This window comes from Mustela lutreola, chromosome 7 (assembly GCF_030435805.1).
Source record: "Mustela lutreola isolate mMusLut2 chromosome 7, mMusLut2.pri, whole genome shotgun sequence".
Lineage (NCBI taxonomy): Eukaryota > Metazoa > Chordata > Mammalia > Carnivora > Mustelidae > Mustela > Mustela lutreola.
The window spans coordinates 107,302,611-107,317,902 of NC_081296.1; the positions used below are offsets into that span (position 1 = coordinate 107,302,611).

At 38.7% G+C, this 15,292-nt stretch overlaps 1 protein-coding gene across 6 annotated transcripts in view; it reads right to left on the minus strand.

Moving 5' to 3' along the window:
* Window positions 1-812: 812 nt before the first annotated feature.
* The window catches only part of FERMT2 (FERM domain containing kindlin 2), a 90,550-nt gene continuing 76,070 nt past the window's right edge, over window positions 813-15,292 (minus strand). For 2 of the 6 annotated variants that reach the window (XM_059182117.1, XM_059182119.1), the window contains 8 exons: window positions 14,574-14,698; window positions 7,801-7,907; window positions 7,443-7,664; window positions 5,441-5,464; window positions 4,898-4,918; window positions 3,971-4,095; window positions 3,524-3,665; window positions 813-2,088 (listed from right to left, as the gene is read on the minus strand). In XM_059182117.1, coding sequence (XP_059038100.1) covers window positions 1,915-2,088; window positions 3,524-3,665; window positions 3,971-4,095; window positions 4,898-4,918; window positions 5,441-5,464; window positions 7,443-7,664; window positions 7,801-7,907; window positions 14,574-14,698 — 940 coding nt within the window. In that variant the 3' untranslated portion in view covers window positions 813-1,914. The remainder of the gene's footprint in view (window positions 2,089-3,523; window positions 3,666-3,970; window positions 4,096-4,897; window positions 4,919-5,440; window positions 5,465-7,442; window positions 7,665-7,800; window positions 7,908-14,573; window positions 14,699-15,292) is intronic. The other 4 variants (XM_059182118.1, XM_059182121.1, XM_059182120.1 and 1 more) reach the window with 2 other exon arrangements.

Consider the following 15,292-nt stretch of genomic DNA (forward strand, 5'->3'; position numbering starts at 1 on the left):
TGGCTCAGTTCATGATCTGGGGATCCTGGAATGGAACCCCACATTGGGCTCCCTGCTCAGCAGAGTCTGCTTCTCCTTCTGCTCCTTCCCCCACTCATGCTCTCTCTCAAATACATAAAATCTTAAACATAAATAAATATGTTTTCGGGCTCTGTGTAAGTGGGTAACCTGTATTTAAAGTGAGGAAAGGGAATATATTGTTTAGTTTTTATTTATTTATTAGTGGGAAGAAGCCCTTATATTTTGGAGTGAGGTTTGTTAGGACTTGACCTTAGAGTACAAAGATAAGCCATGGAGAATGTGATCTGCTTTGTGTTCAGAGGCTGTGGCATCATGGCAGGCACAGGACAAGAACCTGAATTCAGGTATCAGTGACAGCAATGACAAAAGTTTGCCTGAGGGAAAAATCAAGAAGACCTGGCTTGATTAAATGCCAGAGCTAAAGGGGGAAATGTCCAGGACTGAAGTTTGGCAACAGAATGAGGATGTAATAGTACTAACAGGGAGTAAATTCATACATGTGAGTTGTGTCTTTTTAGACCAGGAGTCAGTTTGCAGTTTTAAACAAATTCGGTCCAAGGCAATAGTGTCTGTTCAATGTCCTATTTCTGCTTATATTTCTAATATTTAAATATGAAAAGTGAGGGGGAGGGTGGAAAAATCGATCCTAGAGATTAAGTGTCACTCTCTGGTGATACTCTGGAATACCAGCAAGCTGTCTTCCAACAAAAGGTACAGGCAAAATGTATCCAAAAGGCCAAAGTTCATCAGTTAATTCTATGTAAACAGTAAAGACAAGAAGTACAAAAAGAAACTTAAATAAAAGATTTTGCTTTTATTTAAAATAAAATGCATTTATACAGTCTTTAAACCATGGATTATTGGACAATACTGGTAATCCACCCCTCCTGGCACCCTTTTGGGTTGTGTGAGCTAGGAATTTTCTGACTAGCACCAATGGGGACTGTAACAGCGCGGCGGACGAGAACATGGCCAGTCCAGGCATCAGAGTTAAGGACACTGTGGCAAATCATGACTATAACGAAGTCATTCTTAATTTAGCAGGTATGAAAACTGCACATTATACTTTTAAAAGCATTTAATTAATGCAAAGATGCTACATCTAAGCCATTTGCTAGTTGTGAGTTTTTTTAAAAAACTGTACAATTTTATAAAATTTGTGTTTGTACATTAGTTACACAAAATGCATACTTCATAGACCTTTTCTTCATATTGTAATGCAAAAGTTGCATATTTTAGGCAGACGTGAATATGCTGGTGAATACAGGTGTTGTAATACAATAGGGTGTAAAAATAAAATCACAAGACATTATACATACATGCTTATTCAAGGACAAAAATGAACCAAGCCTAACGCACTGATAGCATTTTCCTTCAAAGTCGAACAATGACATCATTATTAAGTATCAGGCATCTTTTGTAGGCCTGATTTATTTGGGGATGAGTGGGAGATGGAGCATCAAAGGCTACCAGAAGTTGGTATTTTTAAAACACAAGATCAAATTAAACATACATTAAAACACATGCATTAAACATGATAAATAGACTTCATGTAGTTTAAGCCCTGGATAGCTTTAAAGTATATGGCTTGAGTTTCTTGGTTTGGCTAGCTTAAATTAAATCAGTGATGTTTTATTCCTGACTTGTCCACTACTTTAGTTTTCAATTCCTGGCCCTAAGGAATGTGTGCCACATTCAAGTCCACATATTGTATCATGATAGCAGATTAATAGTCGTGCTTGTTAGTGCACTTATTAACTGGTCTGGTAAGGCAAAAAAGTTTTCATGATAAAATGATAAATTTCAAGCTTACTTTATTAAGCAGCATATAACAACAGCTTTCAAAGTTAAATATTGTTACGGCCATGGAGTTTCATTACACAGTAGCTCTATTCACACCCAACCACTAGTGAGTTTGTAGAACATCTCTTCATCTAAACTCTCATTTTGGTCTTTTGCACGTGTTGAGAGAAATATGTAGCCACCGATGAATTCATGAACCACTTTGCAATCTACTTCAGTACAAATGAAGGACAATCGTACTTCATCTGCAAACTCTACCGTGACCTGGAAACAAAGACCAAGAACTGTCAGTCCCAGGAAAACTGTATATGGTTGGGTACAAGCGAAGCTAATGTGCTATTAATGTGCTATTAATGTCTGCCCTCTCACAAAGTACTTGCTGATCCTCAAATTTTTAAAAAAATCCTAAATCGTGCCTTCGATTCCAGAAGATTAAGTTTATTAGCCCCTCCACCACTCCTTTTTAGTTTTTCATTCTGAAAAGACTGAATGCAAGGGGTTTAAGTCATTATGTTCTCAATGGTCTCTGGTGATTCAGTTAGTGAGAAGGTCTCTCTTCAAGGCCTGGGAGAAAACCCACTTCCTGCATTTAAGTTACATTTAAGTTCATACTTGCTCAAGACATTTAACCTTTAGGTATTATGTTTGAATACAGGAGCCCCCAGCCCCATATCCATGGGAAATCTCTGGAACCCCAGTGGATGCCTGAAACCATGGGTAGTACTGAACTTTGTATGTGCTCTGCTTTTTTCCCTTTACATACATACAGATGATAAGCTTTACCAATTAGAAACTGGAAGAGATTAACAATAGAATTATAACAGTATATTATAATCAAAGTTATGTGAATATGGTCTCTCTCAACATATCTTATTGTACTGCACTCACCCCTGTGATAATGGGAAATAAAATGCCAGCAAGACAGGATGAAGGTAAAGGACACAGCAGGCACTGTGACATAGCGTTAGGCCACTATGGACCTTCTAACAACAGGTCAGGAGGAGAATGCATCTTCTGCTTCTAGACTGTGGTTAACCACAGATAAGGAGGGACACTACTGTATTTCAGAAAAATGAGATTCTACGCAGTAATAGGAACCGAAACAACAAACCTGAAGATCCTAAAACACATGGCTTATCAGTAAAAGACTGTTTATTTTAAATGATATTCACTGTACTTCAAGGCTAGGGACAGCATGATATATAGTAGGAGCTGTGCCAGCTTTTACAGCCCTGAGCATCGGAGTTTGAATCCTGATCCCATTACCAAGTGTGTGGTCATGGTAATCATGGCCATCAGGTCTCTAAATGTGAGTGTCCTCATTTGTAAAGCAGGGACAATCCAACCACCCACAAGGCTGTGGTGAGATTAGAAGCACGGTACGAATATAGAAACATCTAGCCATCATGACAGGCACAGAGTAGGCATTCAATAAACAGTAGCTGCTACAGTGACAGACAGGGATGTACCAGTTCCAGAAAACCACCTTCTAAGCAGATTGTGTGCTTAGAGTTCAATAACTGGGTTAGTCATGAAATAGGAAAGTTTAAGTGTGAAATGAATAACCAACCAGGTTTTATACTGTAAGAGGTGATGGTACAAATAATCTAAGACATTTATCTCCCTTTTTATTCTTAATTTACTGATTCTTAGCAGAAATTAGTGCTCTACACGCACTCAAAGTTAACACTGAGCTTACCATTTTTATTTCCCAGTTCACGTTCCACTGTTTCATGTTACTGAAACGCCATGTTTTAATTGCGTCTCCTGTGCTGGCATCCATCCGAATCAGTCTGTTGTATGCAATTCCAATAAGTTCTTCTTTTTTTCCTCCCTGGAACCTAGAGTATTAAAAACATAAAAAATGTTTAAAAACATGTTGGGGATAGGAGGACATGTTGCTCTGGTTTTAAGACGTGCTCTTTAACTCATGAGAGTAATATTTTCACATAAGTAAAAATAGAAATCATTTTTAATTTTTAATGTAAAAATTACGAGTATAGAAAATACATTAAAATATTCTTTACATGTTACTGTAAAATTGCTTGAAGCATCTCAGCAGGTATTTTAAATATTTAATTGAAGTAGATTAAGTAAAAAAGCACAGATTAATATTTATACACAGGTATTTAGGAGAACCACTGACCTTGCAATAAAGTGTGTGATGCCAAATTCTGGTAAGGACTGCCAAGCTTGAATAAATCTCATCTTGGCTTCAATTAGACTCATCTGAGCTACATTTTGATGGGCCTCCAAGATTCTTGCTGTTATCTAAACATGATTAAACAATACCTTTACCATCAAACAACAGTCTTTCATGGGAGGATCAAGACAAAAAGGAAAAAATTAAACTATGTGCCCCACCCCACAATCATATGTCATAAGAGTTGGAATTGGGAAATTTCTGCAGCTACATTTGGGTATTTTAGTGAAATGATGACTCTTCAAAATAACCCTTGGTAGGGGCGCCTGGGTGGCTCAGTGGGCTCGGGTCATGATCCTAGGGTCCTGGGACTGAGCCCCGCATCAGGCTCTCTGCTCAGCGGGGAGCCTACTCCCCCACCCCCACCTGCCTCTCTGTCTACTTGTGATCTCAGTCAAATAAATAAATAAATAAATAAATAAATAAATAAATAAAATCTTTTAAAAAATAAATAAATAACCCTTAGTGTATTTCTTCTTCATTTCAGTTTCCATATATCCAGAAACAACAAGTACTATTAGGAGCACATAACTGCCACTCTTGAGATATATTCCAAGTATACACATATATGTCACTGCTTTTTATACAAGGGCACGTTCTAATCCTATACATGAGTTTTTAAATTAGCACCAAGACACAATATCAGAATGAGCACCTGGAATATAAATTTCTAGCAGGAGTATTTATCACCTTTAAAGTACTTGAAACAACCATAATAATTTAATAATTTTTTCTAAAGGAATCATAGAAAAGTTAACTTTTAAATTATACTCCCACTAAGAGTGGAAGGAAATTAATCTGTAAGAGGGGACTGTGTCCAAAGCTTTAAATATTTTTCTTTTCTTTTTTTGGTTAATATGGAGAACTTACCAAATCTCTTATATAGCCTGGCTGTAGATGGCAATGCGAAGAAAGAAAAAGGAAGCAGAAAGAAAAAAAAAGGCAATCAGAAAAAATGGCAATGAAGCAAAGAAAAAGTTGCGGTAACCTGCAAACCAAAATTCCAGCCAAAAACCATGCAAAAAAAATTACTTTAGGTGGAAACCAAGCAAAGTAATGCAAGCATGAAAATGAAAACAAGGAAGCAGCGATTACTTTCCATTTAGAATACTGAGAAACACTTCATTATTTTAGACTGTTACGTGTTACTAAAATTATGATAGAAATTTGTAGGGGAAAACAAAGAGCAAATAATGTTTCCCTGCTCATTTACCAGTTCTTACTGGTTAGGGTAGGCCTAATGATTTTAGTAGCAAAATCAGAATTAATGTTCAAAAAAAACTTTAATATTTTGAGATCGAGTCCAATAATATGACCCATGCACCACTTTTCAGAAATAAGTTGAACGTATAAGGTAAGTGCAGTGACCATACTGTTTCTTTATTTACACAAGAAAAGCAAATCCTCAATTACCATCTGTTTTTTGCATCCTTTTTCCTGGAAGGGAAAATGAAGAGATGCTATACACTACACTAGGAATGGCAGCTGTACACATTAGTCTATCTCAATTTGTATTCACATGGATAAAGCAGAGAACAACTCTTTTCTCTAAAATGTAAAAAACTAGTTTGGGAGTTACAGTCATGTTAAGATATATATATAGTAAGTTTGAATAACATATGGCTTTGGGGATTTAAAGTAGATTAAATGTAACAAAATGTGTATTGATGGGTCCTGATAGGAATGAAAGAGCCCATGGCCCACCTCTGTTCCTAGTGGACTCCTGAATGCCACTATATTAGATAGTTTAACAATTACTGAGCACTACATCCAATGACCAGTACAGCACCTGACACACAATAGCAACTATACTTCTGCCTATCAGCACTTCCTAGGTGTCAGGGCAATCTGCGGTCTCTATGTCCTGGGAACAACTCATAAATCTAGTCAGGGAAGGCAAGATTAAGAAAGAATATGCTTTTGATAAGATGTCAACATGGAGGACAAGGCTGGAAGAATCCTTAGATTCTGTTATCCTGCCAGTCAAATATTCACTGTTTCTGTCCGCAAGAGAATTTTCACTTGACAATCTAGCTGAGAAATGAGGGATAGAAAACTCTTTTTTAAAAGTGAAAACTACCATTTGAAAGGCTTCTGAGAAAACAACTCAGGACCTCTGACAACTAAACCAACATTTGGCAATCTTCAGTTAGATTTTAAGATCTTTTTTTCCTGATACCTGAAAGTGAAATGATAGCTTGCTAATGTTTGAAATTGTTCCTTGCCTTTGAAGGCAAATGAATCCACTTTTGGAAACAAGTTTTTTCCTTTAACAATTTCTAAATGAAATAACTAAGAATTAAAAAAAATTTAAATTAGTACTTGATTCACTTTCCCTTTTTAACTTACAATCTACATTCCATAAAGCTCCCCAGGGCAGCATTTCCTCCATTCCTTACCACTCCCACATCATAGGACTGTGGATAAACAGTTTCTACGTAGAGAAATTGTGTAGCGCTTACACAATCTCTGAAACTTAAAGACAAATACTTGGCAATTAAAACTTCTGAACATCTATTTCTAGCTAAGTGATTTCAGACCCATATGATAAACATTATATTTAAAGTTAAGAATTAATAAGCATTCTAGGTATTTCACTGGGCCCTTTCAGTAATGCTTCAAAATTATTCTTTAACAGAGATAAAAATGAAACTAGATAGAAATAAAATATTTATTTGAAAAGTCTTCTTCATCCCCCACCTCAGACTGAAGCCTTTGCCTTTTATGGCATGTTTGGTGTAGCAAATACTGGGGGCTATCCCAAGTGAAATTCCCCTGCAAAGAACCTTTCATGTTGTACCGAAGAACCATTTTCCTAAATAGCAATCCTTTTATGGTATTAATTTCCAGGAAAGGAATTCTAAACAGAGTGAAGAAAAGCAGTGAGTGTCAATGAAAATTTACCAAACTCTGTCACATCATGCAAAATTTTGGTTTAGGTTTTTTACTGTTAAGAAAAAAACAATGCTGAACTGTAGACTATTTCTACCCTCATAAAGTTTATTTCCAAAGCTGGAAAAGTCAATTTCAGCAGCAGGGAGAGCTGTTAGAGATTTTGTTGGGAAATGCTGGCTGTGCTTTATACCACAATTATAAAAGAAATGAAACCCAAAGCATCCACACCATATTCAATTCCCTGAAAGAACACCTCATTCATAGGGTGATTTCCTTACGTTGTTGTGAGTAAATGCTCCCAACTATTTCACCTCATTATCTGTCCTATTAAAATGAGAAACATTTTTTTAAATGACCTATTTTCAAATGGACTAAAGGCTATCTGCAGCTTATTTTATACTCTGACCACCAGATAAGAATTTATGACTAAAAGTTTTATTTAAGAGGGGAAACTAAATTTAAAGTATGTACAAAATCATAAAACCAGGGGAAAACAGATGAAGTAAAATGAATCAAATACCTGCTTGTTCTTGTACTTTTTTAGATAGCGAGGGGATACCAAACATTCAGGATTTATATCCGTTGTGATCTGCTCTGGTATTAACTGAGGATCTGGGTTTAAATGCTGCATCTTCAGAAAGGAAAGAATATTTTGAACTTCTAAGTTATACGAACTGTCTGCCATGGTCTTGCCTTTGGAGGCTAATCTGCAGGCTGCCATCCAGTGCGCATACTGTTTTTCCTGTTGAAAAAAAATACTGAAATATGAAATGTATCACATGATGGGTCCTAGGAGTATAAAATGTAAGGATGGCTGGTCTACTCACTAAGGAATCAAAGAAAAAATTGAGGTTTATATTTTTAAATGGAAAACTTACATTGTCACAACGAAGCCAGATTTCATTCATGCCTTCTGCAACTGGAATCAGGAGTTTAATATTGAATTTCTGCCCTGAAATGTTTACATCTGGGGTAACTTCACATCCTAGAATAAAAAAAATATTATAACGGTCAAATTTACTTTTAAGAAATCCCAAGCCAATACAGACAGCCCTCATTTTATGTTAACATGCTGAATTTTGCTGTTTTGTAATCGATTAATTGGGAAGAAATTTTTCTGCCCAATAACTCTGAGGCACAGCAAAGAGTCACATCTAATACAATTTGGGGCCTTCATAAAACTTAATTGAAAAGAGAAGGAAAGGGTCCTATTAAAAAGGATATTACCCCAAAACACCATCCCACAAATTTGATATTGTGGGTTTCTGGTTTTGTTTTTTAAAGATTTATTTGAGAGAGAGAGAGAAAGAAAGAGCCTGCACCACAACCCTGAGATCATGACCCAACCTGAAACTGAGTTGGATGCTCAACTGACTGAGCTGGGCAGGTGCCCTGATATTCTTGAAATATCATTCAGTTCCTTGAACCTTAAATTATCTGGGGTTTTTAAGTTTTTAGATGTATAGGGATATTAAAGTGTCTTTCTGTAATTCATGTTTTGATAAGAATAAGTGACTTTTTTTTTTTTTTTTTTTTTTTTAAAGTAATCCCTCCACCCAACATGGGGCTTGAACTCATGACCCCATCAGAGTCACATGCTCTACTGGCCAGATATCCTAAGAATAAATGACTTATAATGCCTTTAAAAAAAAAGAAAGAAAGAAAGAAAAGGCATTGTGTCCATGGGATTCCTATTTGAGCTGGAGTCCTATACAGGATTCTCCTCAAGGCCCTCCTATCCTCCATGGCAGGAAGAAACCTAATGGCAGGGAGAAGAAAAACAGAGGCTCTCAGGATCCAACTAAACACTACTGGGCATGTGCCTCTTTCCAAAATTCCAGAGTGCTGAAACACTTAAATATTCACACTTATAATAACTTCAATTCAGAGGGTAAGCATCTGCACAAAAATGGTTTCTTTAAAACTACAGTTTCTTCATAGATTTGACTCAATTCACAAGTTAACTTTACGTGCAGTACTTTAGAAGCACATCTACTATAGAAGGTAATCTACACTTACATACTGGGGAAGTCAGTATGAAAATAACTGGTATTAGAATTTCACTCCCCTGGTTTTCAGCAACACACAGATATGGGCTACAAAAAGCCACATTATCAACTCAGTTAAGCATTAGCTCGTAGCTTCACAGTAGAGAACACAGTTGGACTGAACATGGCGGGAGAACGGCTGTCATAAACAAGCAGTAACCAGAGTAATGCAGTGCAGTGCAGCTCTGCCATCTGATTTAGGCTTCACACCTTTCTCTGTCACTTCATAATTACTGCCAATTTATTTAACATCTCCCCCCAAAATTTCCTGACCATAAACTCTACCTCACTGGAATGCTGTAAGGACAAATAAGATAATGTACCATGTCAGGCTCTTTAAAGGGTATTCCAATTGTCACCCTCAATAGGTCTTAAGACCATCAAGTAGGCTTGTAAACTGTTAGGGTCTGTGGTTGTTTTGCTCTTTGTACTGGAGCAACTTCTCTCTGCACAGAGAGTATAAGGACAAGATAATAAATGTCTATATATCCACCATATAATAAGGACAGATGTTAAAATTGAAGTATTATATTAAGAGAAAAAGAACATTTTAGATAAATGGGAGGTCCTCTTCTCTCTAGAAGCAACTCCTATCATGAATTCGGTAGACTTTCTCCCCTTTGCTTTCTTTAAAAAATATTAGCTACAGGGGCGCCTGGGTGGCTCAGTTGGTTAAGCAGCTGCCTTTGGCTTAGGTCATGATCTCAGGGTCCTGGATGGAGTCCAGAGTCCTGGATCAGGCTCCCTCCTCAGCGGGGAGCCTGCTTCTCCTTCTCAGCCTGTACTCTCTCACTCTCTGTTAAATAAATAAATAAAATCTTAAAAAAAAAAAATTAGCTACAGCATTTAACTCTTTCTGTGCAAGGGTTACAAACTATCAGGAAGTTGTGTGGCAATGCATTTAATCTGCAAAGTTAAAATGAGATGTTTGAAGATATATGATCTTTTATGGACTTCATTAATCATTCAAATGGATTTAATGTGTACAATCCATAATAATTAGGCCTCTTTAAAAAAAAAAAAAATACTGGGGCACCTGACTGACTCAACTGCAGGAATGTGTGACTCTTGATCTCAGGATCATGAGTTTGAGCTCAATGTTGGGTGAGAAGATTGTTTAAATAAACTTAAAAAAAAAAAAAAAGTAAAGTAAAACCAAAAAAACCCTAAAAAGCTCAGAGAGGCAAAGTGAGTGGGTAACTCAGGTGCTAGTGTAGGTGGCAGAGGCACTTACTAGTCCACATCTCAGGCCATATTCACTCCATGCCACCTGGGCTGCCTACTTCAATGGCAATATGCCATACTTCACTGTAACCCAATTACAGTTCCTTTGAAATGTTCAATGTAAACAGCCCATTCTAATCACAACCTTCAGTCCTCTCTTCAAACCATCTGAGGGACCCTTTTTGCAGCCCCACAACTTTCTCCCCATCAGCAATATGTTCTCACCTCTTTCTTTTCCTGAGTTCAGCCTGCACACCATTAACCAGGTATCAACCTCCAATTCCCTAGATTAACTGTCTTTCCACTATACTCATTTACCAAAACCTTAACCAGGGATCAATCCAATCATCTATCTTTTACTTGCCTATATTAGGCTGCTGAGCCTTCCCTAGGAGAGGGAAGAAAAAAAGATATCACAAAACCAAGCAGATAGATCTCACTAGAAATTCACAGATTCCCAACTTCAACTGAGCCCATGACACTTGCAGTCTCTCTGTGTTTTCAGACATTCTCAACAACGTTTATTTCAATCTTCTCAGGCTTCTGATGCCATCCCCTCTCAGTGGACAACTTCATCTCTTTTTTCCAAAAAAGCCATGAGTCACAGAGCTTCCTGCTACCATAACTGATAAAGCTAGCTCCCCTCGACTTCTACAGTGGGAGAGGGATCTCTCCTCTTAAGGCTCTCCTATCCAGGCGAGCTGAGTTTTCTGCCATCCCAGGAGCCTTGCTCCATTAAAAAGATCTTCCTTCCTCTCCTGGATACTAGATTTCTTTCTTCCTTTCTATTTCTATTGTGATGTTTCCATCAGCATTTAACTTCCTTGAGTTTCTTCCATCTTAAACCACAAAGTGCCTTTCTCCTCCACCTTATAGCTCTCTCTGCTATTACTGCCCTCTTTCCTCCTTCCTTGTCACAGTAAGGTTAACAAAAAGCTATCTTTGTTTCCTATTTACTTCTCAGTGACGGTACTTTGGCTCCCATATTCAAAAGGCCACTGGTATCTGCTGAATCTGTTCTTCATCAAGGCCACTAAACACCTCCAATGGGGCTAAATGCTATGGAGGCTTAACACTCTTTATTTTTCTATAGTACCTGACGCTGTTGACTACTGTCTTTTTAGAAACAACTTTTACCTTGGCTCCCACCATACCTCACTTCCATGGTCTTCATAAGCATTTGCTGTTTCCCTTGCAAGCTCCTCTTCCTCTCATCTGCCCTGTACCTCAAACATGGGTGTCCTACAGGGTTCTATTCTTAGCCTTTTCATATTACAGACAACTGTTCTTAGGCTGCATTTACTATTAATCCTGAAACAGCTACCATCATTATCAGCAGTGCGGATCTCCCATGATCCAATGGCCTATAGAGTATCTTCCACAGAAATCCCACAGGTACCTCACCTTTAAAATAACCCAAAATTAAACTCATCATCTTTCTCCCTAAACTCAGCTCTTCTACATTCTCAACCCTATTCACCCAACTGCACAAGCCAGAAATAAGTCCCTCCCCATTATCCTCTCCCAAGTTAATCACCCAGGCTGCTGACTGTGCTTCCTCAGGGCCCTCTGAATAGGTACCCTTTTCCCTACCTATATTGACCTCCTTAATCTGGATCACAGTTTAGAGTCATCTAAATTACTCCTCTATACCATAGCCAATATAAATAGGATAGATCCTGTCATTTTCATGTTAATAATCTTAGTGGCACTTCATTGCTGCCAGTGGAAAAAACAATCTCCTTATTATTTTTATCCTCTTACTTCCTGCCAATTTCTTCTGCTATTATCATTCATCTTAGTAAGAATCAGATTCAACACCCACTACAGAAGTATTCATCCTCCCCCTTGAACTCTACATTCCAGCAGCACAAACCCCGTTTGCTCATGCTTTTCTTCAGGCTTTTCTCCACAACAGTCTCTGCCTGGACTCACCTTCCTTCCATGGACCTCGAGTTAGAGCTTGGATCTAACTCTGGCATTACTTCCCTCACAAAGTCTATCCTAATTCTCTCCATAGTCACTGAACACTGACAGAGCAAGCACCCTTACCCACTTTGCTCTTCCTTAGACATATCATTTACTTTTTAAAGTACTATTGTCCAAATTGTAACTCTCTATCTCCCCCAACATACTCTAAACCCCTTGAGGGGTGGGACTGTCATCTGTTCTTGCTCAAGTCTCTAGTATCCAGCACAGTTCACAGCACAGGAATTCACTCAGTATTTGCTGAACTGAATTTTTTACAACTTTGCATTTTAGATGTCCAAAGGCCATAGAGAACATCTAGTCCGACACTCTCATTTTTTAGGGGAAGTTACTGAGGTCCAACAGCTTAGAAATCATAGGGCTTATTTAATAGCAGAGCAAAAGTGCTCTTTTGGGAGGACGTGAAAGAGGCGGCACATCACAAGCCATTCTCCATACCAGGACTTGACTTCTCAGTCACAAGAGAGAAGGTTAAGGATGTAATAGGGACAGACAGGAAAGACAGGGCCCAGAAGACAGATCTAGTCTATAGATCAAGAGTAGATAACCTGGGCTGGTCCTGGACAACTTAAAAGAGAAGCAAGAACAAAGCTGCAATGGATTCTAACAGTAACCGATAATGAGAGAGCTCCAAAATTAAACCCATGGGTCTTATGAAAGAAAGGCAGTGAACCCAATTGAAATTTTTAGGAAAATTACAGAATTCTAACACATGGGCATATTAATCTTCTACCCAGGACAGAGATTTCCCATTTTTTAAAACAACAATTCAGAGGACTACTGGGCAGAATACAGATTTGGACATTTTGTTGAAATACACTAAAAATATCCTAATGTACTATGTAGAAAGGAGAATTAAATAGATCAAGGAAAGCATCCCTGTATTTTAAGCAAGAAATTAAATTATTTTGGGAATCATTTTTGTGAATGAATCAGGGGTCCCCTTTTTGGGTACTTTTGTTTAAATAGGGATATTTTTAGTTAGAAAGACATATTGCTTTACATATAATCATAAATGTACATGCAAAATGTAACCCAAAGGAGAAAAGGGCTGGGCCGATAGGAATTAACTCCCTGAACACCACCCTCATGCCTGGCCTGCCAAAGGAAGTGCAAACCTCGCTACCACGGAGAGGCTGGGAAACCCAGAGGCTGCCGCTGCAGCTCCAGAGCCCAGAAGCGCCTTGTTCCTTTCTCAATTCTGTCTCTCCAGCCCCTTAACTTAATCAGGATTCAAGTCTCAACATGAACGTTTATCTGATTGGAATCAAAATCTCACTGGAAATCAGTCCAGAAAATGTATTTTCGTTTCTGGTCTTTGCTGTAAAGAGTGTGAACAGTGAGATGCCAATCTACTGCATCCTCCATCTAGCATGCTGGTGCCAAGAGTGTAGGGAGTGTACTTCTCACTGCAAGTGAGCCATGTGCTTCTAGTGAATATGCCCACAAGTGAAGGGCTCATCAACACTCTGCAAGACCCTGTAGAAAAACTGCGGCAGGAAGCAGCAAGATGTCCTTTAGCTGAAGAACCAGACCAACCTGGACAGAAAATTCTCCCTCTGCCTGAACCACTCCATCAATCAGATAAAGGACGTGAAGGAGCAGTGTGAAGAACCAATGAAGTCACCCAAATGGCAAATGAAATGGGGAAACAATAAAAGACCAGAGCCAGTAGCTCTGAGGCCCTTGCCACAGCCCAGGCCACAGGGAGCAAGTTTGCCATAAGGGAGTGGAAATGTGCCCCTAGTGACAGCTCTAGATTTGAAGAGACAAGAGGAAACCAATGACATTCAGGTTGTCAGCTAGGAGGAGCCTCCGAGGGGCATCCTGGGGCTACCGCAGAGGCCAGACCAAGAGCTGAATGTTGAACAATAACGTGCAGGGAAGAGTTATTGCGGGAGAGGAAGAACTTAGCCAAACCCCACAGGTACCTGCTACCCTAGTGTTGAACCAAAAAAGAGGCTGGGGAACATGAGAGGGACCAGTTTGTCATCAGGGAAAGTCAGAAAGTCAGAAAGAGTAGGATGCTGATGAGGAAGGGAGAAGCCAGGAAAAACAGAGGAAAGGATACAACACGGGTGAGATTGAAGAAAACATGAATGTCCCAATGCTGAAGATGAGAAAAGAGAACCATAAATTTACCTGAAAGAAAAGTGGTATCACTTCAAATGAGGATGCCACAAAGACATTACAACAAAATATTCATGTGAAATTAATATTCAAATTTATGACAAAAAAGAGAAAAGTGAAGAATCTAGACTGAAAATAGTAACTGAAGAAGTAATGACTCTGCTGAAAAACTACCCCCCCGCCCAGCAAAATGAAGTTTATTGACTATTAGCCAAGAGAAATTTCTCCATCAACACTAGTAATTCCAAGGCTTTCCTTACCTCTTAGGTTCATCTGATGAGCTGGTGTGCCACTGGATTCTTCTTTGCTTTTATAGCAAGAAATAGATGTATCTTTAAAGGTGCACCAATATTGCTTGTAGCCTTTTAGAGTCAGCTTTTTTGGTCTACGTGTCAAACAGAATTAACAGAAAAAACTTTTGAAATAGCTTTATCAATAGTATCAGCAGCGAAGTTTCACATCATTAAGTCTATGGCCAAGTTGTACGTATGCTGAACTCAGTTCCCTGGGGCCACCATATTACACTCAACATTGCTGTTACTGGATTTGCCTCTTCGTGATCAATCTACTCAGGAATCTCTCACAAAGAATGAGTGGGCCGAGGACAAAGACAGGAGGGCCAAGCCAGCATTCTAGTATTTCTGTCAGTGGCAGCCATCTCTATCACTAGCAGGTCAAAAGGAAAGGACAAGAAAGGTGAAGTAAATATCACCTAGGAAAGCTCCTAGGTCCTATAATCACCAGCAGGTTTTTGGGTGTGTGCAGGGCTGTCTTTGGGGCCTCTCTGGACAGGCAGGTGCACCTAGCATAACTAAAGTGTGCAAAGTGCTTTTTTGTCTCGGGTATATCTGAATGGTGCTTCATCTTGCCACCCCGATGCCAAACAAAGAAAACAGGGCAGTCATAATGGAGAGCAGGTAAGGAAACGTATGTAATGGGAGGAGAAAGTGGTAGGGAGCTGCATCTGAAATCTTGCCCC